This window comes from Pan troglodytes, chromosome 11 (genome assembly GCF_028858775.2).
Source record: "Pan troglodytes isolate AG18354 chromosome 11, NHGRI_mPanTro3-v2.0_pri, whole genome shotgun sequence".
In the NCBI taxonomy this organism is placed as follows: Eukaryota; Metazoa; Chordata; class Mammalia; order Primates; family Hominidae; genus Pan; species Pan troglodytes.
This window is the reverse complement of record NC_072409.2, coordinates 4,623,239-4,648,966: the sequence shown is the minus strand read 5'-3', so window position 1 is coordinate 4,648,966 and position 25,728 is coordinate 4,623,239. Positions and strand designations below refer to the sequence as shown.

The following is a 25,728-nucleotide window of genomic DNA, read 5'->3' as shown; positions in this document are numbered from 1 at the left end:
TTTTTCTCTTAAGAGACTTGTTCTTTCTGCTTGGATGCCCAGTGGATTACTTTTTATCTTTGAACTCCAAGGTTAACCATTCCTGGTTCATTTGGCGTGGGGTATGGTGTGCCTTTTTATTCTGTTTCTGTAAACTTTAAAAAATATTTTAAAACATTTATCCTTCTCCGTGATTTTGGCTTTGTTTTCCAGACACTCTCAACTATCCATGTGTGTCAGTCTCCTCTGCACAACAGGGATTCTCTGAGATGCTTAACTTTATGCAGGGTGCCCAGTGCTGGCTTCTGGCCTCGGGGGATCTGCAACTGTGGCTCCCAATGCCAGGAGAGTGTTGGAACCGGTCCCAGGCCCAGAGGGGCCAAGACCCGGAGACTGCCCCGGGGTTAGCTCCCAATATCTCCTCGGGCTTCGATTTCTCTTTTTCTGGAATGGGCCCTTCTTTCCAGCTCAGCTATGCCTTCTGCATGTTTTTTTTTCAAGGATTTCTGTGTTGGCAGTGGAGGAAGAGAGGCCTCCATGTTAGCTCAGCCTGATATGCCACTAGAAACTGGCTGAGACCTTGTTGGTCTTGTTCAACGTTGAATCTCAGGTAAGGAATCAATACAAATTGATTGGATAAATGAGAAAGTTAAGCACAAGCACAAAATTCGTATTTTTTGCAACACTTAATAGATAAAAGAAAACACCTAGGCTGGGTGCGACGGCTCACATCTATAATCTCGGTTTTTTGGGAGGCCAAGGTGGGAAAATCATTTGAGGCCAGGAGTTCACGACCAGCCTGGGTGAAGTAGCAAGACCCCATCTCTACAAAAAATAAAAAAAAAAATTAGCTGGGCAGGGTAGCATGTGCCTGTAGTCTCAACTACTTGGGAGGCTAAGGCGGGAGGATTGCTTGAGTCCAGGACCGTGAGGCTGCAGTGAGCTAGGACTGGGCCACTGCACTCCAGCCTGGGTGACAGAGTGAGACCTTATCTCTTAAAAAAAAGAAAGAAAAGAAAACACCCGAAGTGGGTCAAGTAGGGATTGTATGAGTCCCGTAGAAAATTGCAACACATTCAGGGAAAGAGGGGGAGAGGGACAAGCAGGGGGAGTGATAAAAGGAGCAGAAAGAAAAACAATCCAGAGCTTCCTCAATTCTCCCCCCATCCCTCCCCACTCCCAGCATATCAGCTTCCCCGGCGGCGGCTTTTCCGTTTGGTTTCTTCCCGGGCATCAAAAAGGCACAGAGTGGGCCCTCGCTAGGACTGTGGAGTGAGTGGAAGTGATTCTTGCTGCAAAGCCATCGTGGAGAACTTGCTGCAAATGTGACTCTGAGAAGGACTCTGAAGAGGTGACACGAGGTCCTGAGGGTGGGCCCTAATCCAAGAGGACGGGGTCCCCATGAGAAGAGGGAGGGACCTCTGAGATGAGCATGCAGAGGCCTCAGGAGGAACCAACGCCCTCCCTTACGGCATCTCCAACTTCCAGCCTCAGAACCGTAAGAAAGGAGATTTCAGAGTTGAGGCAGCCGGGTCTGGGGCCTGAGCCACAGCGGTCACGGCAGCCTGAGCCAACCAGGACAGGGCGAGGGCAGGGACGGAACAAGGGGAGGAACGGAAAGAGGGGGAGGGACAGAGCGGGGCAGGGACGGAACACTGGGAGGAATGGAGCTAGGGGAGGGACTGAGCTAGGGGAGGGGTGGAGCGAGGGGAGGGATGGAGGGAGGGCAGGGACAGAGGGAGGGCAAGGATGGAGGAAGGGGAGGGATGTGCTCGCCCAGAGCCCCCATGCCTGGTAGAAGAAAACACTCAGTAAATGGGAGCTATTTTATTTTGTCTCAGAACGCAAGGTCCCATCACTTCTCCCTGATTCAGCCCTCTGATCACCAGCCTGGGACACCCACTCCACGGTCAGCTGTCCAGGGGTCGCCCTGCACCCACACCTGCCTGCCACCCCCAGGGGGCCAGGAGCAGCAGGGAGGGCTGCGTGAGGAGGGTGGGGCCGGCCCTGGGAAGGGGTCCCTCCTGGGGACTCGGCTGACGTACCAGTGAATGGGGGCGAGGGTGGGTCAGATGGGCATGGTCCAGCCTGCACATCCGGGAGAAGGCTTGGCCCAAGGGAGAGGTTCCCGGGGTTGGAAGCTCCTGGAGAAGGGGGCATTTTCACTCTGCCCATCGGGTTTGCCTCCCAGCAGCCTCAGTGGGGCGAAGGCTGGCCAGGGTCCAGTCTGCAGGAAGGGTGGGAGACCCACGGGCTGGCCTGAGAGGCAGAAGGTCATCGCTTAGGAGCTGGGTGCTGCCCAAACAGAAACGTGGACTCTGGCATCAGACCGAGCTGTGCAAGGGCCACATGTGACCTTGGATGAGTCACTTCACATATCTCAGCCTCAGTTTCCACTTCTAGAAAATGGGCTGTTTCCTGACCAGGCACTGGCCAGAGCTGTAAGGGGATCTCTGTTCTCTCTCATGACCCTGTGGCAGGAGCTCCAGCAGCCACCGTGGACCACGAGGCAGCCACAAGGAGGGAAGGGCATGCTGAGGACGGGAGATCAGGGAGGAGGAGCCTCTGAGGACGAGGGATCAGGAAGGAGGAGCCTCTGAGGACGAGGGATCAGGAAGGAGGAGCCTCTGAGGACGAACGATCGGGAAGGAGGAGCCTCTGAGGACGGGGGATCGGGAAGGAGGAGCCTCTGAGGACGGGAGATTGGGAAGGAGGAGCCTCTGAGGATGGGGAATCAGGAAAGAGGAGCCCCCCTGAGACCAGGGGGTCAGGGAGGGGGGAGCCAGGGTTCCTGATGGCTCTGGGACCAGGGCAAGGCAAAGGAGCTGCTGCCTCTGGACGGTCCTCCATGAGGGGAAGGAGAAATAAATCTCTCATTTTCTATTTTGGTTTTCTCGATCATGCACCACAGAACCCACCAAAATGGAGAGGTTTTTTTTTTTCTTCTGTTTTGTTTTGTTTTTTTAGATTCAGGGTCTTGCTCTGTTGTCCAGGCTGGAGTACAGTGGTGCAATCAGAGCTCACTGCAGCCTCGACCTCCTGGACTCAAGCGACCCTCCCACCTCACCCTCCCGAGAAGCTGGGACCACAGATCTGCACCACCATATGCCCAACTATTAAAAAAAAATGTTGTAGAGACAGGGTCTCGCCATGTTGCCCAGGCTGGTCTCAACTTCCTGGGCTCAAGCCATCCTCCCACCTCAGCCTCCTACCTCAGCCTCCCAAAGTGCTAGAATGACAGGTGTGTGCCACTGCACTGAGGCTATTTTTATCTTCAATATACATGTAAAGAAACAGGGGCTCAAGAGGTACCCAAGTGATGGGGCAGGAATTAGAATCCCATTTGTATGCCCGATGCCACCTGGAGAATTCCAGGGCACCGCATGGGAAACCCAGGGTGCTGTGCCAGCCAGGAGGTGGCCATGGCACCATTACCTCCGTATCTCTCAGACCCTGCTGAGGTTGGGCCACCCTGAGATCCAAGCACCCCAGTCAGACAGACCCTGCTGGACTTAGGCGGAAGAATCCAGCCATTCCCTCCTCCCCTGGCACGAAAGGCTGACCACTCCTGCAGAAAAGAACTCAGGTTTATTTGCAAGTAAAAACCATGGTCTGAAAAAAAACCCATTGGCAAATGTACAGTTTGTGTCCATTTGGGGTTGCCACCAGCTGGGGGGGCCCCCAGATCCCTGACCCGCGTGCATCGGGCTCCCACATGTTCACAGCTAATCTCAGGCCCCTGCAGTTTAGCCCCCTGCAGGGGACACCCCGTCTCCTGCTGAAAACCATCGGACTCCCAGGCTGCACCCAGCCCTCCAACCCTCCTGCCTTAGTGCAGTGCAAAAACCAAACCAAACACAAATCTCAAAACAAACAAACAATAAACAAAAAAATTCACAAAAACCAGGGTTCTAAATTATTTTTTCTCAGTGTCCTTCATGATCATGATGACTTATTTGTCAACAAACTAAAATATACATCATTTTCTTGCTATTATAAAATCTCTTATTATTCACAGATATATAATGGGAGATTTGGATGAAATAATTACAAACTTTTTTCCCCTTAAAAAACAAACAAGCCAAACAAAACACAAACAAAACAAAAACCCCAAAACCAAAACACAAGACCTTTCTGACGACAGTAAACACAGGGGCTGCTGGCTTCCTCCCCGCCATCCTCTGCGCCTGCTGGGCCGCAGGACGCAAAGTGCTGGGTGTACCCCGACACGGAGGCCCCAGGGTGCCCTCTCCAAGGCTGACTCTTCGCTTCCCCTGCCCTGCCTCCACCTCCCCTCATTTCCCAAGCCTTTGTCGGGGGCCCCTCTCTCCCCCTGCCGCTCCCCAACCCCATGACTCCTCCTGCCTCTTCCCTACACCCCAGAGGCATACAGCCCAGAGGCCACAAGGCCAACCTCAGAAGGAGCCCCTAGGTCCCCAGCGCCACCCACAGCAGGGACCAGCTTCCCCCACACTTAACCTGGGCCGGGCACCTCCCACAGGCTGTGCAGCTGGCCAGAGGGAGAAGGGGCTACAAGAAGCCCAGGTCTCAACAGAGGCTTTGGCAAGGAGCTGGGAGGGAGACACTGTTACCAGGTCTCACGCAACATCAGGGTAGAGAAACCAGGGTCTGGCTAACCCAGCCAGAGGTCGAAGGCCAGGAGTCGTGGCTGGGGGAGGTAATGGGGTAGAGCCACCCCCAAGAGCACTTATTTTGAGTCGCCCGAGGCCCAGTTTGTAGGCTGCAGGGGCCCTTGGAAGGAAGCCCTGCCAGGGGCTGGAACCAACCTCTCGTGCCAAGGCTGGGCAGACCCTCAGGGACCACCCTGCAGGAGAGCAGAGGGGCCTCCTGGAGAGGGACCTGGCAGGGATCTAGAGAGGGGAAATCCCTGTTTTCTTCCCTGCCCATTTCAGGGTTTTTACAAAAGATGTACTGACCTGGCAGCGGGGCCAGGCAGACACCTTCCCAGGACTCCAGAAAGGGCCTCTCAGAGTGAGGGCAGGAAACAGTACCGCTGACCGGGCAGCAGGGTTGGAATTTCATCATTCCAAAGGCCCCTCCCAAGAGAGGCGCCTGCCGTGTGGGGTCTGGGTGTGCCCCTGGCAAGGAGGGGAGTCGGGGAGTGGGGAAGTCTGGGGAACCAGAGTGGCTGCAGAGGGCGACCTCAGTGCTCTCTCCTCCTGCGCCCTAGCACAGTGGGGCAAGTGGGCCCACAGCGAACAGCCTGGCTCTGGTCCCGTCTGCCTCCCGAGGCCTGACACCTCCCCCTGGGAGCAGCAGGAAAAGACAGGCAAGGCTGAGTCCAGGGGCTGAGCAGAGGGTCTGGGGGCAGGTCCCCTGCGATGTCCCTAGCCCTTCCTGGGACAGCATCTGCTGTTCAAACCTAGGCTCCTGAAGGCCATCTCAGTTGGACGGGGGCAGGCGATGGGCTTCTGGCCTCAGCCGCTACCCAGAGCCTGGCTCGCAGCGCTGTCGGTGCCCCCTCCTCTGCGCTCTGGGTGGGGCTAGCCCAGGTTTCCTCTATGTACAATAGCATACCCAGTGATGGGTTGCCGAGGGCAGGCTGACAGTGAAACGGTTCGAGTTTAGGATTCTCAACACCCTCCCTATCCCTGTGGGCAGTGGAAGACTGGGAGGTTGGTATTTCCCCTCTGAGTCACAGAGGAGCTAGAGACAGACTTCAGGGCTGGAGTGACTCTCCCAAGAGAATCTGCGAGTCTTGTCCACGTTCCTGCCGTCACTGGATACCCTCCTCTTCTACGTACGTTGAAGGAAACCAGCCAATCTGAAAAAGATGGCAAGATCGTGTCTGTGTGTGTGTGTGTGTGTGTGTGTGTAAGCAGGTGTGTGCATGTCTGTGTTGGGGTGAGGGCAAGTAGCGGCTCATGAAGATGGGAGGCCCTTTGGAAGTCCAGAGTTCTCAGAAGGACCTGGTGGAACCATTGCCTGGGAGTAAGAGCAACCCAGAAAAACACCACCCTTGGCCAGTTTAAGATGATCTGCCCACCCTCCAGCTGCCAGTCAGAAAAAAAATAAACCCTCCTGAGGAAAAGAACATCACCCAGAACAACGACAGCTTTTTCTTAATACACAAGCTTGGCATTCAGTCAGGACCAAATGACAAAAACCAATAGAAAAAGCAGACAGTAGAAATCAACCCACAGGTATTGAGGTCATCTGTCAGGGGAGATTAATAACTCTAATTCATACGTTTAAGAAGACGGATGAAAAGGCAGACAATTTTACCAGAGAACCTAAATCGGAAATCAAATAGAAATCCTAGAACTGAAACATACGATGAATGAAATGAAGAATCCAATAGAGGGATTTAGACAAAGCAGAAGAGAAGACAAACTGTAAGACAGGTCACCAGAAAGTGACTAGATAGAAAACCAGAGAGAAAAAAGGATGAAAAACACATAAAATTGTGGAAATAATATGAGGCCATGGTAAAAAGTTCTAACGTCCTTGTGAATGAAGTCCTACAAGGAGACAAGAGAGAAAATGAAGCAGACACACAGTCTGCAGATACTACGCTGGCTGAGAAATTTCCAAAAGTGATGGACATCAAGCCACAGGTTCAAAAAAATCTCTGCAAATCCTAAGCAGAATAAATAAAAAGAAAATCACACCTAGGCACATTATAGTAAAATGAACTCAAAACTTCAAATGAACTTCAAAATGAACTCAAAACAACTCCTCACAAAAAGGAATTAGGTCTCCTTGGAAAAATGACTGATTCCTGGGGAACAATGAATGAGTACAGGAGAAAAGAAAGTTTTCCTTACAGTAGAATGCCAACTAATATCTATAGAGAGTCAAAAAATCACTATTTTTCAGCCATAATAGAAATAATAGAATAGATAAAATTCATCAAGGGAAGATAAAACTAGTACATGAAAGTTTGAAGAGAAACAGGATATTTACCTAACCTCAAAGTATTACCCTGCAAATTACTTGCTAATTACAGTCAACAGTAACTTCACAGTAGAAGAACATAGCAAATATAATCTTAAACACATGATCAAAGTTAATGTCACAAATAATGAGACAAACTGGCATAATTCATGTCCTAACAGGACACTACGGCACTGAGAAAGTGCCAATGTCCCCATTGTGGTGTTCCCAATGGAACCTCAATCTAATCATGAAGAAACATCAGACAAACCTAAATTGAGAGATATCCTATAAAAATAGCTGGCTCAAACTCTTCAAAAATGTAAAAGTCATGTAAGGCAGAGAAAGGCTGAGGAATATTCCAGATTAAAGAGAGTTAAGGATCACAGCAAGTCAATGCAATTCATGATCCTGGATTGGATCCAGGACCAGGAGAGAAGAGCTAGAGAAGACATGATTGGGATGACTGGTAAGATTTGCATATGGACAGTGGATTAGATAATTGTATTCTATCAAAGGGGAATGTCCTTGGTCTTAGGAAATACTTAGGGGTAAAGAAATATGATTTCTGCAATTTACTCTCAAGTGAGTTAGAGAGAAATAGACAAACACACACACACACAGTGCAAATGATAAAGCAAATGGGGCAAAACATTCACAATTGGTAAATCTGGGCAGGTTACTGACACTTTTAAGTTGAAATTTTGAAATTGTACATTTGAAATTTTGTTTCAAAATTATGTTACAAACATTTTACAATGTGAATATTTAAAAAGAAAGTGAAATAAGGATGGTTTTAGATTCAAAAGAAACTGAGAATTCATTAATAGCAGATATGCTTTAAAAATATGAAAGAGAAGGGATGTCAGGCAGCAGGAAATGGTGTTGGGTGGAAATACAATAATGCAGGAGGAAATGGGGAGCCCTGGGAAAGGTAAACACGGGGTAAATCTAAATAAGCACAACAGCCTAAAACAAAAACAATGTCAAATGGTATTTCTAGTTCTAGATCCCTGAGGAATTCCCACACTGTCTTCCACAATGGTTGAACTAGTTTACAGTTTACAGTGTACAGTTTACAGTTACACAACAGTGTAAAAGTGTTCCTATTTCTCCACATCCTCTCCAATGTATGTTTATTGCGGCACTACTCACAATAGCAAAGACTTGGAACCAACCCAAATGTCCAACAATGATAGACTGGATTAAGAAAATGTGGCACATGTACACCATGGAATACTATGCAGCCATAAAAAATGATGAGTTCATGTCCTTTGTAGGGACATGGATGAAGCTGGAAACCATCATTCTCAGCAAACTATCGCAAGGACAAAAAACCAAACACTGCATGTTCTCTCTCATAGGTGGGAACTGAACAATGAGAACACTTGGACACAGGAAGGGGAACATCACACACCGGGGCCTGTTGTCGGTGGAGGGGGAGGGGGAGGGATAGCATTAGGAGATATACCTAATGTAAATTAGGTTAGTTAATGGGTGCAGCACACCAACATGGCACATGTATACATATGTAACAAACCTGCATGTTGTGCACATGTACCCTAGAACTTAAAGTATAAAATATATATATACACATATATATACACATATATATACATATATATACATATACACACACACATATATATACATATATACACATACATACATATATACACACATATATACACATATATACACACATATCTACATATATACACACATATACACATATATATACATATATACACATATATATACACACATATATATACATGTATATATATATATAAAAAACCCAAAAACAAAAAAACAAAAACAATGTCTTCTAAGGTTTGAATATATATAGAATTAAGATACATGAGGACACTTGCACAAAAGTTGGGAGGAAAATGGATGCAATCAAAAGTCGCAAGGTCCTTCCTTGCATTGTCTGGGAAATAGTAAAAAAGTACTCATTTAAGGTAACCTCTAGTCTAAGGTTACCACTTAAGAAAAAACGTGTGTAACTAACAAACCAATGTAGGGCAGAGGAAGTAGAATTAAAAATATATTGATTAATTCAAAAGTAGGCAGGAAAGAAGAAAAAAGGAGTAGATGTGACAACTAGAAAATAAAGTTAGATAATTTAAATCCAAACAGCTCAGTAATTACATTAAATGTAAATGGGCTATATATGCCTATTAAAAGCCAAAGACTGTCAGACCAGACTGGCTTCCCCAACTATTTATAAGAAATCCATTTTAAATATAAGGAAATAGAAAAGTTTAAGTAGTATGAGAGAAAATGATATGCCACACAAAGCAGTAATCCCAAGAAAGCTGGTGTCACAAAAGCAGATCAAGGAGACTACAGCAAGAATAAATGCCAGAGAAAAGAAGAGACGTTTCATAATGGTAACAGGGTCAAATTGACAGGAATTATCCAGTAATACTCAAACTAGTTGTTCTAAAACTTAATACTGTATAGAAAATACCTGGATCTGGGAAAGGGCCCAGGTATGCGCTTATTAAATTACAGCTTCAGGCACTTTTAATGCCAATCACACAAGGACCACTTTGAGAACCAGTGGTCCCAGCCCCCTAGGTGGGCTACCTAAGCCTCAGTAGCCTTGACACTTCTACAGGGCAGTTGGGTAAAAAATGGATCAGACTTGAGGGCCTCCAAAGGGCAGACTGATAGGTGAAGGCAGAGCTGCTCCAGCCACTGGACAATGGAAGGGTCAGCACTGGGAGCCAAGGCTAACTGGCCCTCTGAAGCCCCATGTACCTGCCCTGTGCAGCTTGCAGCTCACAGAGAAAGCTGGGGATTTTCTAATTGGTGGTACAGGGAGCTCTGGTGCTTGGATGGATAGGTACTGAGAGACATGGGTCAAAGCTAGAGGTCCAGATGGGGTGTTGGGATGAAGAGGCCACGGACATATGCAGAATCTTAGGGTGGCCAGGGCACTCTTAGGCCCACCTGGCACTTGGGAAAGTGTGAAGGGATTGGGGACACACTGTGTCCCTACTGCCTCACCGGGGCATAGATGGGGCCTTAGAAAATGGCAGGAGGAGCCCAGCAAGGACACCGTGTCCTCCTCAGTCCTGTGACCTCCCTTCCTACAAAAAGAGCTTGGGGACTTGCAAGTAATTTGGTGAGTGCAGCTATGAGGGCAGCCCAGAATAAAAATGGAACAGGGTCGGGGGGTTCCTAGGAACCTGGATCCACATCAGACCTCTGTAGCCGATTTCTGGCTGTGTGACCTTGGGTTCATGGTAAACATCTGGAGCCTCGGTTTCCCCCTGTGAATGCCAACCTTCTGAGCTGCTGTGAGGATGAGGGAGATTGCAGAGGGCGTCTGGGACAGGGCCTGGGGTGTGGACATAGGTGTGGTGCTAGTCTGCCTGAGCCCGACCAGGTAGGGGCTGCAGCGAGCCCAGCCCCACACCCTCAGGGTGGGGCCACTCACCCGTCCATTGGTCTCGCCCTTCCACCAGCCCTGGTCTCCGCCGATGCGGCTGTAGATCCTCACCACGTCACCCTCCCGCAGCGAAAGCTCCCTCATGTCTCGGGCGGCAAAGTTGTATCTGGCCACAGCCGTGCCGATGACGCGGGGCGTGAACACTGTTGAGGGAGATGGGCAGCGTCACACAGCTGCAGGAGGAGCCCAACCAGTGATCCAGGAGGCCCTTGGGCCAAGCCGGGTCTCTCCCCTGGTGCCCAGAACCCTGCTCTGTACCCAGAGAGGAAGAATGTCAAGCAGAAAGGCTCTGGAGGGACACACTGGCCTCCAATCCCAGGGCCCCTTGCCCTCTGGGTCTGGGGACACAGCACATCCAAGTCCCTGCAATGAGGATGTTCTTAGGGTCAAGAGAGCAGGTGCCCAGGCTTTGACCATCATCATTCCAGTGGTCCCCCAGTTCCAGAGCCCAAATCCAACCAGAAACCCAGTGGAACCAGCTTGGCCCAGATGCAGAATCCTGATAGACAGGTGACAATGACCATGGCTGAGGGCGAAACACACACAGCTGCTGGGAAGGGACTTTGACTCTGGCAGCCGAAAGCCATGAGGTCAGGGCTGACTGAAAACCCCTCCTCCCTGCACCCAAGTCCCACAGCTCCTCCTTGTGGCCACCTGCTTTCTGCTACCAGAGGCAAAGCTCTTGATGAACAAGGAGGAATGACAGTGGACGGGGCTGGGGAAGTGGCCATCAGGGTGGGCGTGTCCACAGGGGGTGGGTGGTGACAATGGCGGGGCCAAGCCTGATATGTCCTCAGGTGCCCGCAGCAGCCTCTGCCCGGCCTCCCCAACCCCTTTCTCCCCTCCACCCAGTGCCAGACTGCGGACAACTGTGGCCATGTCAGGCAGGGCTGTGGGGCCAGTGGGCAGCTCCGTGCTGGGTCTCCCAAGGCAGCTGCCACAGGCCCGGTCCCCCCACGCCCTGGGGAGCAGCGGTACCTGACCAGAAGGGAGCGGAGGGGCCCTGAGAAGCAAAGCTGAGGCCCTGAGGACTGAGAAAAGAAAAGTTGTAGGAAGCACAGGAAGCTGCAAAGAGGCGAGAGAGAACGTGAGGCGGGCAGCAGGGCATCCACGCGCAGTCACGGTGGGCACAGCTACAGGCCAGGGGGCATGGGGTGGGGCAGGCCCTTTGGCAGGAGAGGCCCTACAGGGGGGCAAAGGAGGCAGGGGCAGCACGGGTTGTCAAGCCCCACCCAGGCACAGGCGCCACTCGGCCACACCTGAGCTACCCTGGAGCCACTCTCTGCACCCGTGTCCTCGAGAGCAAATTGGGACCACCTCCTCTCATGCCCTCGCCTGGCACACAGCAGGTGCTCACTAAGGCCAGCTGTTCCTCTCCTGTCCAGCTCGGCCTGTGTGAGACCCATGGCCCTGCAGGTCCCTGCAGGCTGGAGGACGTGGGGTGACTCTGGAGAGAGTCCTGAGCAGGAAGCCGCATGCTCGGGGCCTGCCCCTGCCCCTGATTCCATGTGGCCTTCCCTGTTCTGAGCTGTGGAGTCCAACCTGCAAACAGGCTGCCTCTCACAGAGGCGGCCCAGGGGCTGGGCACAGGGAGGGATCTGGGAACAGGTGGGCCTGCCCTTTTCTCTCCCACCAGTGACAGCTCCATGCGCAGGGGTCTCTGCCTGGACCTGGCCCCTCCAACCCCCACTGGTCTCTGGGTGAAGGAGCCAAGACACAGAGTAGCAATTCTGAGCAGGTGCAGAGTCCCCACCTGTCACATGGCCCAGGAGATGCCACACGATAGCATCTGCGATGGCTGGGGGAGGGGCCGGGGCCGGGGCTGTGTTCCCCGGGGTGGGACTCCTGGCCTGGGTCTGTGAGGGCAGGATCTGAGCCCTGGGAAGTGGGCCAGGGCAGACCCCTCCGAGGAGTGCTGGTGTGCCGGCTGGGCCGGGGCGTTACCTGGGGACCGGCTGGAGGCCCTGGAGGCCGAACGTTCCCGGGACTTGTAGGGGTACTTGAGTGTGGTGTCCAGCTGCTTGAAGCTCTCCTTCAGTGAGTGGCACTGGTAGTACTCCACCAACTCCTGCAGGGCGTACACACTCACTGACAGCTGCTGCCACCTCCAGGAAGTCCTCCCCCAGTGACCTGGCCTCCCTCTCCCACCTCTTGGTTCATGTGGGGGAGACTAGCTTCCTGGACTCCTCAGAACTCCCCACATCCCGCCAGCCCATGGTGGGTGGTCAGTACCTCGAAGGTACCAGCAACTCCCCCAAATGTTTCTAGAAAAAATAGTCTGCAAAAGATGCCAAGACTGACCAGCACGGACGCTGACTGCAACAGCCTTTATAAAGGAAAGAATGGAAACACTCTGTACCCAGCACTTGGGGTAAGCTTCTAGAAATAACAGGATCTCCAAGTGACAGACAGCCATGCGGCCATCAGCCAGGGAAAGATTCATTAATGGTGAATGTTTGTGGCCTTGAAAAGTCGCCTAAAAATCAGCTGGGGCATTGCCAGCATTATTATTTATATAATAGAAACCAGACCCAAGCTGTGTGTAGAGAGGTCCTGAGGACTCACTGAGATGCCAACGTTGGTTTCCGCTTTTGTTTTTTCTGGAGGTGGGGATGGGATTATGGATTTTTTTTTTTTTTTTTTTTTGAGACGGAGTCTTACTCTGTCACCCAGGCCGGAGTGCAAAGGCGCAATCTCGGCTCACTGCAATCTCCGCCTCCTGGGTACAAACAATTCTCGTGCCTCAGCCTCCCAAGTAGCGGGGACTACAGGCATGTGCCACCATGCCCGGCTAATTTTTGTATTTTTTGTAGACATGGGGTTTTGCCATGTTGGCCAGGCTGGTCTCGAACTCCTGACCTCAAGTGATTCACCCACCTCGGCCTCCCAGAGTGCTGGGATTACAGGCATGAGCCACTACGCTCAGCCCGAGATTATGGATTTCTGCTTGACCTTGTGCTTTTCTGTGGCCATAGCGGGGAAGCTAAGAGCTTGGGGGCTCTAATCAGGAGTTCTCAATATATACAACTTTTGTAATTAAGAAAAGAAAATGTAGGCATAACTTTAAAATCATTTCAAGGACTATGCCTCTAACTGCATTCTGGCTGGGACAGAGGGTGGGGGTGAGTCGGAGAAGAAGCTGTTTGAAGCCATACATGTGTAATGGGGCTACCCGGCCAGGCCCCAGCTGGAAGCCCCACTGGGCGTCAGTTTCTGCTCTCGCAGGAGGATGGGCATGAGAGGAATCTGGGGCTGCTGGTGGCCTGGGCTGCCCCCACCCCACCCCTGCACTGTTTACTAGGGTCAACCACCTTGCTCAGGCTTTGGGGGTCAGAAGTCCCGATTCAGGAGGCTGGGACATAGCTCTAGCTGTCCTAGTGCCTTAAAAACCAATTCCCTAAATCTTTGCCACACTGGGAAGAATCAATCCTCACAGGAAACATGGCCACTCGCTCAGGGCCGGGAGGAAGCACCTGTCCCCTATGGCTGGGGTGGGAGCCGGCCGGAGCCAGAAGTCACCTACCAGGAGGCTGTCGAATTTCTTGGCCTCTGTGATGTGGATCCAGTTGTCCTTCTCCACCACCTTGATGTGCTTCACCTCGTCATTGAACCTGAGCAAACACACGGCCCCAGCTGTCACCGCATGAGGGCCACACGGCCCCGGCGGTCACCACATGAGGGCCACACGGCCCCGGCGGTCACCACATGAGGGCCACACGGCCCCGGCGGTCACCACATGAGGGCCACACGGCCCGGCGGTCACATGAGGGCCACATGGCCCAGGCAGTCACTGCTTGAGGGTCACATGGCCCCAGCAGTCACCACATGAGGGCCACACGGCCCCAGCCCCCTTGGCAGCCAGGCTCATTCTGTGTTTGCTGCAGCAAAGCCCCTCGTCCCTGGCCCCCAGGGCCACTCCCTGTCAGCCTTGTCCTACCCCAGCCCTTTGGGCCACCAGCCCCAGACAGCTCCTGCCACCTGCCTGCCTGCCCTCCTTGCTCGTTTGGGGCCCGGAACCCCTGGCTGCTCAGCTCCCTGCCTCTCCTGGCCTCTAGCCCTGCTGAGACCTCCTGTCCTGGGCTTCTGCTCATTTGCTTTTCGGCACCAGGAGCCTCTCCTCCTCCCTGTGGAGCAGCCGGGCCCAGCCCTGACATCTCCTGACATCCTTCCCTGCATGTCCACTTGGCCGGCCAGGCCTTGGACCTGCTCCTCAGATGTGCCGAGCACAAGCCTGTCTGGGCCTCGGCACCGGCTGCTGCCCCTGCCAGACACTAACCTCCTTCTGTCCTCAAGGCCCCCTTATGTCCTCAGGTCTCAATTCAAATGTGACCTTACAGAGGAGCCCCCATATCCCTCCCCTGAATGCCACCCACCCCCTTGCCAGACACAGACATCACAAGAAAACTACAGCCCAATGTCCCTAATGACTATGGATGCAGAAATCCTTAGCAAGCAGCTGGCAAACCAAATCTCTCTCCCATACAGTCAGGCGGTGTTTAACCAGGGAGACCTGTCCTGAGAGATGCAGGCAGGTGCTTCCATCACTGTACGAACGCCACGGAGTGCATTTATATAAGTCTGGATGGCACTGCCTACCGCACACCCCACACCTAGGCTGGACAGCAGAGCCTACTGCACACCCCACACGTAGGCTGGACGGCAGAGCCTACCACACACCCTATACCTAAGCTGAATGGTGGAGCCTCCTGCACGCCCCACAACTAGGCTGGATGGCAAAGCCTACTGCACACCCCATACCTAGGCTGGACGGCAGAGCCTACTGCACACCCCACACATAGGCTGGACGGCAGAGCCTACTGCACACCCCATACCTAGGCTGGATGGCAGAGCCTACTGCACACCCCACACCTAGGCTGGACGGCACAGCCTACTGCACACCCCATACCTAGGCTGGATGGTAAAGCCTACCGCACACCCTATACCTAGCCTGGACGGCAGAGCCTACCGCACACCCCACACCTAGGCTGGATGGCAGAGCCTACCGCACACCCCATACCTAGGCTGGATGGCAGAGCCTACTGCACACCCCATACCTAGGCTGGATGGCAGAGCCTACTGCACACCCCACACCTAGGCTGGATGGCAGAGCCTATTGCTCCCGGGCTACAGACCTACTGAATACTGTAGGCAGTTGTAACATGAGGTCAGCCTAGAAAAGGTATGGTAAAAACACAGTAGAAAAGATAAAAAACAGGACAGCTGTATGGGACGCTTATCATGACTGGAGCTTGCAGGACTGGAAGTTGCTCTGGGTGAGCTGGAGAGTGGTGAGTGAATGTGAAGGCCTAGGACATTGCTGTGCACCACTGTAGACTTTATCAACGCTGGACACTGAGGCTACACTACATTTATTTTTAAAACATTCTTTCTTCAATGGTAAATTAACTTTATAAACTTCTTAATTTTTGTTAACTTTTTGAAGCTTGGGTAATAATACTTAGCTTAAAACACAAACATATTATACAGCTGTACAAAAATATTTTATTTCTTTGTATCCTTATTCTATAAGCTTTCCTCTGTTTTTTTTCTTTGTTGTTGTTGTTTTTACTCCTATGACAACAATGCCTTCTTCTAGAATGTCTCCTGAAGGACGTGTCTGAGGCTGTTTTACAATTAAGTATTTTTTTGCTGAGTAGAAGGAGTATGCTCTAAAATAAAAAGCACTGTATAGTGAATCCATAAACCAGTAACACATTCATGTATTACGATGATCACATACTATGTATGTGCAGAATTGTTTGTCCTACGCTTCTATATGACTGGCTGCACTGTAGGTTTGTTTACACCAGCATAACCACACTCACATGAGTAATGGGCTGCGCTACGATGTCACCAGGCCATGGGAACATTTCAGCTCCATTATAATCTTACGGGACCACCACCACATATGGGGTCCCTCACAGACTGGAATGTCATTATGTGGCCGATGACTGTATTTATCTACATAAACCAGACACATAGCAAGGACTCCACACCACAACCCAGTGGGACATTCCAGGAATGCAAGGTTGGTTTAACATCTGGAAATCAGCTAATGTAATAAACAGTCATTAAACAAATGGTGGCCTGGCTGCCTGGTCCTCTGTGAGGCCTTCGTACAGCACCCATCTTGTTTCTCCCTGGATTTAATGTGCACCATGAGTGTGTGCGCCCTACCCCCAGCTCCCTGTCGGCAAGGCCCATCTTAGCCTCCTGCAGGCCAGGCACACAGAAGGCTTTCTGAGAATTTCTTTCAGGTGGGCAATGTCCCACAAGCTCAGTGCTTGGTGGGCTCCAGCCCATCAGGGTCTGTCTCTTGAAGAGTTAACTGCAGCCCCACAAGGAGGCGGCTCCCAGGGAGAGGGCATAGGGCAGGAGGATGCCCAGACTGTGCCAAAGCCGCAAGGCAGCAGTAGTCACAGGAGACACCCTCCTAGGCCCCTGGCTGCCTCAGAGCAGCACGACAGGTCCTCTCTCTCAACCTGTGGGGCTGCTGGGAAATCCCTGAGCTCACACAGCATCTCACCCACCCGCTTGTACCTGAGCTTATCTGGTTCCCATGACCCAGAAATGTCCAACCCAGCCCACAGGGCAGCCAGGAGTGATGTAAGCATGGACCATCTGTGCATGCCAGGGGTTCAGGCCCTGCCCAGCACACCTATAGAGACCCCCTGACCCCTCAGCACCGCTTTCATCTCAATAATGTCCTCACTTGGCAACAGATGACATGTCCACCCCAACCCCACGAGCTCAGGACGTGGAGAGGATGGTGCTCTCCACTTCAGAACGGCATTGGGGGATGGGTCTCCTCGAGCCCAGAGCCGCCACTTACTTGATGCTTATTGCAAAGCGCTCAGCCTCGGCAGGCCGCTCCCTGATCAGGTAGGTCCCACTGGCGTGGGACTTGAGCAGGTTGTCCGTCTGCTGCCTCTCCATGTTACCTGCAAACCTACAGGAGGGGGCCGGGAGGAAACGAGAGCCGCAGTGAGGACAGTGTCTGAGGGGTGCCCAGCCCTCCGTGCGTGGCAGGCCACATGAAGTACTCTGCAGTCCTCATCTGAGAGCTCATCTCCTAATGAACCCAAGAGAACAGGCTGGGTCCCTATGAGCGGGGCACCACTGTGGATGGGGTCTGGCATCTGACCCTTTCTACAGTGGGATACAGTGAGGCTCAGGACAGATCTTGAGAGGGGTTAAATAGAGGGGTGACTGTGGCCGCCAGCCAGTCCCACATGCTGTCTTCTGCTCTACAGACCCCAAGGGCCTGCCAGAGGAGTTCAGCGTATTCAGTAGATCCAATTTCTTTCCTAAAATATATTTTCACTATTTCAAAAGCAGTAAAGGCATAACTGCTTATGTGGATTTTTTTGGTAACACATTGGAGATTGCCAACATCCATGTCAGTTGAATTTTGAACAGATTTTGAAATGGAGCTCTTCCTGCCACCTGTACTGCAATGAAGCCCACCCTGAGAGGGCAAGGCAAGCTCTCTCCCAAAATCTGCTGCCACACTGTCAGGACAGTTGGGACTTCTGTGATTTCAAACAGCCTCACTGTTCCCACCAAGCAACTGTATTGTCAGTAAGTGGATTACACCTGTGACCTCAAATATACCACTTTTATATAGTGCAGATAAAATTCAAAAAGGGTTTAATTCCCTGAAATATCTGAGCCAGTTGAGCTGTTTTAGAGAGGGTTAACAGCTGCCTACAGGAGAAGGACTCCCCCAGGCTCCTGGAGAGTTATAGGCCAGGAGGGAGAAGGCATTTGGGAGCCACTGGGCTCAGTGCCCTGGAGATGGCAACAGGCAGCCTGGGGCCTCCACCCTGCTGGGCCGCTCACAGGCACCACCCAGACCCGGCGGGCATGCCCCCATAACAAAGAGGCCACCAGATGCCCATGTCTGCAGCCCACGATCCACTCACCAGGGGTATGCAGTGTAGTCAATCTCCCGGGATGGCGGCCGGCTGATGGGCGGCTGGTGGCAGAGCACAAGAGTGTTAACGGCCCCCCAGGGCCACTCACAGAGCAGGGCTCAGAGGGGGTCATTGTCAGTGACCTAACCCCCAGGCCCAGCATTGGCTGCCCTGGACGGGACTGTCTGTGGACTTAGCCCCAGCGCCCCTGGCCTGGGAGGTGCCCAAGGGTCGTGGCCAGGACAACCTCATCTCTGAGTAGATGCCCCGTGGGTCTGATGGAACAGATGTCGGCATAGCCACCAGCTAACACTGACTTGATCCCCTGGGACAGCAAGGACCGAAGGTGCGGGAAGTTTTCAGCCAGTGGATGTGAGCACACCCACAGCCAAGCTCCCTGCTCCAGAGGTCTGGAAACCCCGGGGTGGGGGTCTGGTGGTGGCCACACTCAGGCAGGTGCTGCCGCTCCAGTGAGCAGGTAGGGCTCCCTCCCTGGCTACAGCCCCCCACCCTGGCCTCACTGGGCCAGAGGCTGGGCACAGCCTCAGAGACTACCTCTTCCCTCGCACCCTATTCACCATGCAGATGGGGAAACTGAGGCCTGGGGAAGGGAAGGAACCTGCCCCAGGACACCTAGTGAGTTTGTGACCCTTGTCCTCCCCTGCCGCCTGGTCCCCTTGGTCACGCAAAGTGCCCTAAGTGCTGAGCACCTGCCCTTTCAGCAGAGGTAGCACACAGGCGGATGGGACTGGGGCTGGGGTGGGGGGCACCGGGGCTGCCGCAGTGGGGTTGGGAACCCACCCCTGCACCTTCAGAGGTTCCACGCTCTCACTCTGAGCTGTCCTTTTGGGGTGGAGGTGGGGTAACTCATTTACTCAAGGCTGCCTGCTGCCTTTCATCACAGAGCCGAGAATTCGCTCCATATCCCTCAGATGAAAGAAATACCATATTGCCTCTGTTTTAAATAGCATAAAGTCTAGCTTTGAATCCTTATGTTTGAGGGGAGCCTTTTTTTCTCTCTAAGGCTGCACAATAGTCCAAGAGATCTTATAGAGTCCCCGAAATCTGGTGAAAGGCAGCTGGCTGGTCTTCACCCCATTACAGCTGCTGCAGAAATGCCTGTTTTGGTGTTTCTAAAACCACAACGAAACGACACCCGATAGGCTGAGCCCTTTAAACAGAGGAGAGCGTGCTGCCCCACAGCCCCCCACCCATCTTCTCTCTGGGCTCCAGCTCCAGGAAGCAGCTCACAGCAGCCTAAATTTAGCAAGGATGTCCTGAACAAGCCAAAAATGTCCACGTGAGGAGGCAGCTCCCAGAACCCTCAGCACCCAGGCCACCGTGCTCCAGAAGCTTCTGTGGGAAAGGACTCACCCTTCCATCCACAGGGCAGGGCTTCACAGATGAGCTGGGGAAATACCCTGACTTCCTGGTTTGCACCAGACGACCCTGGCAGAGGAAAGAGATGGTTAGGACAAGGGGGCCGAGCCTGGCCTATGGGAGTGTGGGGCCATTTAGACGGACTCAGCGTATGCCAATCCCGCTCCTGGAGGGTGGGAGAGCCAATGTCTTCTTTCCCAACCTCAGCTGACCCGGCAGCCAGTTAGGGCAGGGAGGTGCAGGGCCTCCCACCCTAGACATGAGAGCACTAAGGCCTGGCACAGCGCCAAAGCACCTCTGCAAGGCCCCCCAAGAAGCTGGCAGCCCTGGTCATACCCAGGGAGGGACAGAGCAGGACTGATACTCTGCACAGCTCAGATGGCCTTTTGCACCCTCTGAACCTCCTGTTACATGAATGTAGGGTCTGGTACAAGAAATCCATCACCGAGTATGGACTGATAATGACCATGACAAAATGACCACAGCATCATTGTAACCTGAACATTAACAAACATTCGGCTCTAATGTCAGCTCCCGCGGGAAGCTACCTTGCTGGGCTAAGTGCCCTCAAGGCCCCGTGGCGCTCTGCTGACCTGTGGGTCTTGGGGCTCCCTTGAGCACTGGGGCTTGGTAGAGGGGCCCAGGACTGGGGGTCTGAGTCCTTGGCTCAGACGCCCAGGTGCCAGCATGCTCAACGACATGGGGTCTCAGCGTGTCAAGGGAAGGGCAAATGCGCCCAGAACCCTTTACAGCCCAGCCATCTGCTGAAGGTGGGGATGAACACCCACAAAGGTCCCCACTCTGTGGGCCTTGGAAACAGAGCAGCACATTCCTGGCTCAGAACCATAAACGACATCACGATGACAACATCTGTGCCCACCTGGGGAAGGAGCGAACCTGCCCGCTCACCCCACGATCATGCGAAGGTTGCTGGCCTGAACTGAGGTAGGGGTGGGGAGGAGGGTGGGCATGGCATGGCCAGGGCAGAAGCCTGAGGGCCTATGAGACACAACAGAGGCAGGAAGGACAGAGGCCAATGGAGAAAGGCCTTGGGTGCCAGGGCAGGAGGGCCTCTCCTGGGAAGGGACGCTGCATCGCCTACCATGTCAAAGCAAACACCCGGGGAGCCCAAGCTAAGGTTCCCAAGAACGCATGCCATGGCGCAGAACGGGGCACTGAGGCAGGAGAGGCCTTGCTAGCCCCCCTGTGCCTCCTCCTCCCTGGTGGTCTCTCACCCCTCTGCCTCTGCCTGGGGATGTGCAGGACTTTATGCTTCTGCCCCAGGGAGCAGGGAGGAGCCGGAGCCGGGGACCCTCGACCCTCCCGGGCCCCAGGACCCACCTCCCACCACGGAGACTCAGGGTCGCCCCTCAGCAGCTCAAGCACGTCGCCCGTCTGGAAGGTCAGCACAGGCTTCCCGGGAGGGGCTGGGTTGCCATGGTAATTCTGCACGGCCACCATCTTGGGACCTGCAAAGGATAGGACAGCTCACTCAGTGACTCAGCAGCTCACTCGGTGACTGACTTGGCCCCGGCCCGCAGCCCACCCCATCACCAAGCTCGGCCTCCCCCAGCACACACAGCCTTGCGCCTGCATCTCCCTTCCCTAAATCCTTCCCCTAAGCCTCGTGTCTTTTTGATAAATATCATAATTATTTATGCAATAGACAGATTCAGGGGTCATCATGGAACAGCAACTTATTTTCAGATGGCACTTTGTGTTTTCTTCCAAACACCCTTCAGATTTGTGGCCCACAGGCAGCTGTGCAGGGCAGAAGACGGGGGATCCCTCGTGTCAGAGACAGGCGACGGGTCAGCAGGCCCAGCAGCTTGCCCAAGGCCACAGAGCTCACAGAGGTGCTCTGGGCCTGAAATGGGGGTCCTGGCTGTGCCCCCAGGGAATGTGGAGGCTGCTCTTAGACAAGCCTTGCTCTGACCCAGCCCTGCCTGTAGCTCTCAAGGAGCCCACGGCTCTCCCAGCCCAGCTCCTGCCTGTCCTCAGCAGCAGTGGCGTTTTTCATCTTTTGTCCTCTGCCGATGAGGGTGAGGCTGTACTGAGCACTGCCTGGACTGCACTCAAGTTTGCAGAGAACACGACGCTTTTTACGCTGTGTCTAGAAGCACGTTTCCATTAAGCAACCCGCAGCAAGACAGGAAGGGGACGGAGAAGGTGGTGGGAGAACAGCAGCGCCTTTTGATCTCAGGTCTCTGGCTGCAGTTCGGTGGCCCTCCCCGGCTAGAAGGCCCTTGCTCCTCTGCAGGCTGGGTCCTGTCCCTACAGCCTGGTGCTGCCTTATCAGAAACAGAGCCACCTCCCAAGGAGGTGCCATAGAGGCCAGAGAGGCAGGAGGGAGGGGGCCCAGACGGCAGCATCCAGGAGCCTGGAGCGTCTGGTGGCTGGGCAGACCTGGCCATCACCACACCCAGGCCCTGGCTCAGCTCCCAGGCGACGGCTGACATGGGTGATAGCAGAGGGCCCAGGTCCAGAAGACTCACCTGGTCCCGCTCCGGAGGCGTCCTGTGAGGACAAGGACAGAACACAGAGATGAGGGAAGGCTGCTCTTTGACTGTGGCCCATGCATCAACCCACCCCGCCCTCCCTGTCCCCACTAGTTCCTAGATAGAGGGGTCAAGGCAGGAGCAGGGGAGGAGAGGGACACTGTTCCCTATGGGACGCCCCCACCCTGGCAATATACTTCACCTCTGTGCACCTCCACTCCTGGAAGGTCTGTGCCCTTCCCTCTCCCACTCCTTACCACGGGCCCCCACCTCCTCCAGGAAGCCTGCCCTGACCACCCGCTCTGAGCCCGGGCTTTGTGGTGTCCATCTGGGACACACAGTGCCAAATACGACTAAGTTTCCATCCTCCATGGAGGCTGGTTCATGTGGACCCCATAGCTCGAGGGGCACACGAAGCCCCTGGAAGTGACTCCATCCCCATATCAGCTAAACAGAGGGCTCTGAGCCAACTGGGGGGCTCGGGGGCAGGAGGGCTGGTGCAGGTCCCAGAGCTGTACCCATAGCCATGAGCAGCCACTGGGCAAGGGAATGAGGGGGGCAGCTTGGATCGGAAGACACCGCTGGGGCCCCTAGGAGGACTCTAATGACACCCACCAAGGAAAGCAGAGGCATCTTGTGACCAAAAGTGGCTCATCCAAGCCGGTGTGGCCCCATGAGTGGTGAGAGGCAGACAATTGGTTCTGGCTCTGGGCACACAGGGATGTGGCGGGGGTGGGGCAGAGGGAGGGGAAACACTCTGGGGACTTACCAGATCTGCAGGAGAAGCTGGAAAGGAAGCAGGTCAGGTGTTAGAGGGGAGGCCACCGATGCCAAGGCCCCATGCAGCTCTCACTCACACCGACCCGAGCCTCTGGGCCGAGCTTAAGATGGTAAGTGAGCCAAGCTACAAAGTGGTCTGTTTTGGACATGGATCATGGACACGCAGGTCCGAGCTCATGGCTGTGAAAGCCTCTCAGTTACTTCTGCCAGCAAATTCTGAGCTCTGGCTTTAGGGGGCCCATGGGAGAACTTGGACTGGGTAATAGACCTGAGCTGGCAAAAAGGTTATCCCGCCTGGGCCACCTCTTTTGAATGGCGGCAGCTGTCTGGATCATGGGGTGGTACCTGGCACTCAAAGGGGAGATTTCCACAATCGCTTAGTGATGCCTGCTGGGGCAAGTGATGAGGAGGCATTGGTACGCATGCTACCTGCCACAATCGCTTAGTGATGCCTGCTGGGGCAAGTGATGAGGAGGCATTGGTACGCATGCTACCTGCCACAATCGCTTAGTGATGCCTGCTGGGGCAAGTGATGAGGAACCATTGGTACGCATGCTACCTGCTTGCCATCCTCAGCTCAGACACCCAGGTGCCAACATGCTCAAGGACACAAGACCTTAGGTGCCAGGAGAGCCAATGTTCCCAAGGCCCTTTAGGGCCCAGCCATCTGCCAAGGTGGCTGCCACCTACCACCAGAGGAGGCAAGGAGGCAAGGAGCCCAACAGCTCACACACATCGCTGACGTGACCTCCACACCACCCAGCACTCACAGTGCAGACGGCTCTGGGCAGACAGAGGTATCCACAGACATCACAGAACAGGTTCCAGCTCAGTGGGCAGGGGTCGGGAGTGGGGGGCAGCTGGACAGCAGCAATGACTGTGCCTGATGGGGGCTTCCCACAGGAAAGGCTCTCAGGAGAGGCCAGCATCTCTCCGGGACATCTCGGCCCCCATGGGCAGCAAACAGCTAAACCAGCCTCGGCAGAGCTGAGGGGTGAAGGCTACAACGGTCAAAGGAACACTTCCCAGAGCCAAACCCCAGAGCAAAGGTAGAAGCCTGGATCAGAGGGAAGGCAGCTTGGACACTGTTAAGGGAAAAATGGCTACAAGTGGCAAGGACAGCGTCCCCCAGCAGAGGGATGAGGAGGGGGGCAAGGACACAGGCCCCTGGGGAGAATGGAGCTGGTGCCAGCCAGGGCGCTGCCAGGACATGGGAGAATGCAGACAGCAATGCTGGCTTCCAAAAGACCTGCAGTTCCAACTACACATACTAAGAAAAATTCAAAACCATACAGAGATGGGGTGGGCGGGTGTGCACGTCTGCAGAAAGCAGGACAGTGCTTGGGGCCTCGTGGCAGCTGGCTTTGCCTGGGGATAGGAGGAGTAGTTTTTCTCTCCTCCTTTACACTTCTCTACATTTTCCAAATTTTCTATGGAAAATCAGTAATTAATAATCGGGGGGGAAAACAGAAAAATTACAAAAAAAGAAAACTTGGAAGGAAATATACCGAAACATTGCCTTTCATCATTTCTAGGTAAGTTCACGGGTGATACTTTCTTTAAAATTTCATTTCTTTTTTTTTTTCTCCAAATTTTTGATAAGTAAACGTATTGCCTTTAGAATCAGAGAAAGCAAAAAAAGATTCTAAGTAGCTGCAGCCATCGTCTGGGGACATGCGACCACAAGAGGGCAGCATTGATGGGCACAGCTGAAAAGCTGCGTTCAGGCCACAGGCTGCCTGCGGAATCCTCCAGCACTAACTCCAGGGGCTGCGGGATCCTGTGCACAGCTAGGGGGCTGCATTGGGCCTGTGATGGGGACAAGGGGGTCTGGGCTGACCTTCTGGCCCTCTCCCCAGGTTAGGGTACTGGGCTGGCACTCACAGTAAATGGTGAATTAACTATTGATCTAAAGTCACAGCTCAAAATGTATTCTGGGCAATGGCGTCTCTGGGTGACAAGCTGGCCTGACTTGTTTTTCTGCCTTAAGACACTTTCAGGAGGCTCAAGGAGACAAGACCCAGAGACTCGGCCTGGGGCCACCGGGGGCTCTTTGTTGAATAGAAGCTCCGCTAATAAGTGTAGACAAATTGCTGAAAGTTTCAAGCCTCAGTTTCTGGGGCTGATGATGGAGGTGACATCCTGATGTCTGAAACCTCTCAGGAGAGAACCGTCTCGGGCTTTGCACCGCTGTCCAGCTGCCCTGAGCTGGGCACAACCCCAAATGTATGCCCCCGACCCAACATGCTTCAGAGGAGCCTCCAGGGCGCATCCCTGCCTCTGCCCACTGCCAGCCTGGCTCAATCCTCTCCCCTCCCTGAGCCTCAAGCTTCCCTAAATGGGCATGAACAGAAGGGAACCACTGTAAGTGCCATGTGTGTATGCGCGCATGTGTGTGTGTGTCTGAACCATTTACTAACATGGCTATAGCTACTGATGGCCAGGCCTCACCCGCCGGGAGAACCCAGGGTGACCGGTGTTTCTGTGATGAGAAACCTCCATGCACCTGTTGAGAATGTTCTGTGCCGTGTTTGGGGGTGGAGATTCTAGAAGCTTCCTCCTGGAGTGGGGCAGGGGATGCAGGAGATGGGGAGGGGTCCTCAAGTACCCATTAGGAGAGAGGGCTTGGAATGGAATTCATCCCGGCTGTGTCTCCTGATAAGTGTGTGACGTGCGGCAGGCGTCTGGTGTCTGCCCTGGGGCACGTGAGCACTGGTGCCCTCATCTGGTCACTGCCCTGTGGGAGACGGTGCCCGAGGCCCGTACCCAGGTGGTAGAGGGCAGAAGTGAGCAGGCGTGGCCAGGGACTGGGGTG

General features: G+C 53.6%; 1 protein-coding gene across 6 annotated transcripts in view; it reads right to left on the bottom strand.

Moving 5' to 3' along the window:
• Positions 1-3,548: 3,548 nt before the first annotated feature.
• Positions 3,549-25,728, bottom strand: part of VAV2 (vav guanine nucleotide exchange factor 2) — a 235,399-nt gene continuing 213,219 nt past the window's right edge. For 4 of the 6 annotated variants that reach the window (XM_016962025.4, XM_054658484.2, XM_054658485.2 and 1 more), the window contains 11 exons: positions 22,903-22,919; positions 22,131-22,152; positions 20,977-21,104; positions 19,630-19,704; positions 18,265-18,317; positions 17,172-17,288; positions 13,863-13,950; positions 12,284-12,407; positions 11,318-11,404; positions 10,328-10,482; positions 3,549-5,764 (listed from right to left, as the gene is read on the bottom strand). In XM_016962025.4, coding sequence (XP_016817514.1) covers positions 5,717-5,764; positions 10,328-10,482; positions 11,318-11,404; positions 12,284-12,407; positions 13,863-13,950; positions 17,172-17,288; positions 18,265-18,317; positions 19,630-19,704; positions 20,977-21,104; positions 22,131-22,152; positions 22,903-22,919 — 914 coding nt within the window. In that variant the 3' untranslated portion in view covers positions 3,549-5,716. The remainder of the gene's footprint in view (positions 5,765-10,327; positions 10,483-11,317; positions 11,405-12,283; positions 12,408-13,862; positions 13,951-17,171; positions 17,289-18,264; positions 18,318-19,629; positions 19,705-20,976; positions 21,105-22,130; positions 22,153-22,902; positions 22,920-25,728) is intronic. The other 2 variants (XM_054658486.2, XM_016962032.4) reach the window with 1 other exon arrangement.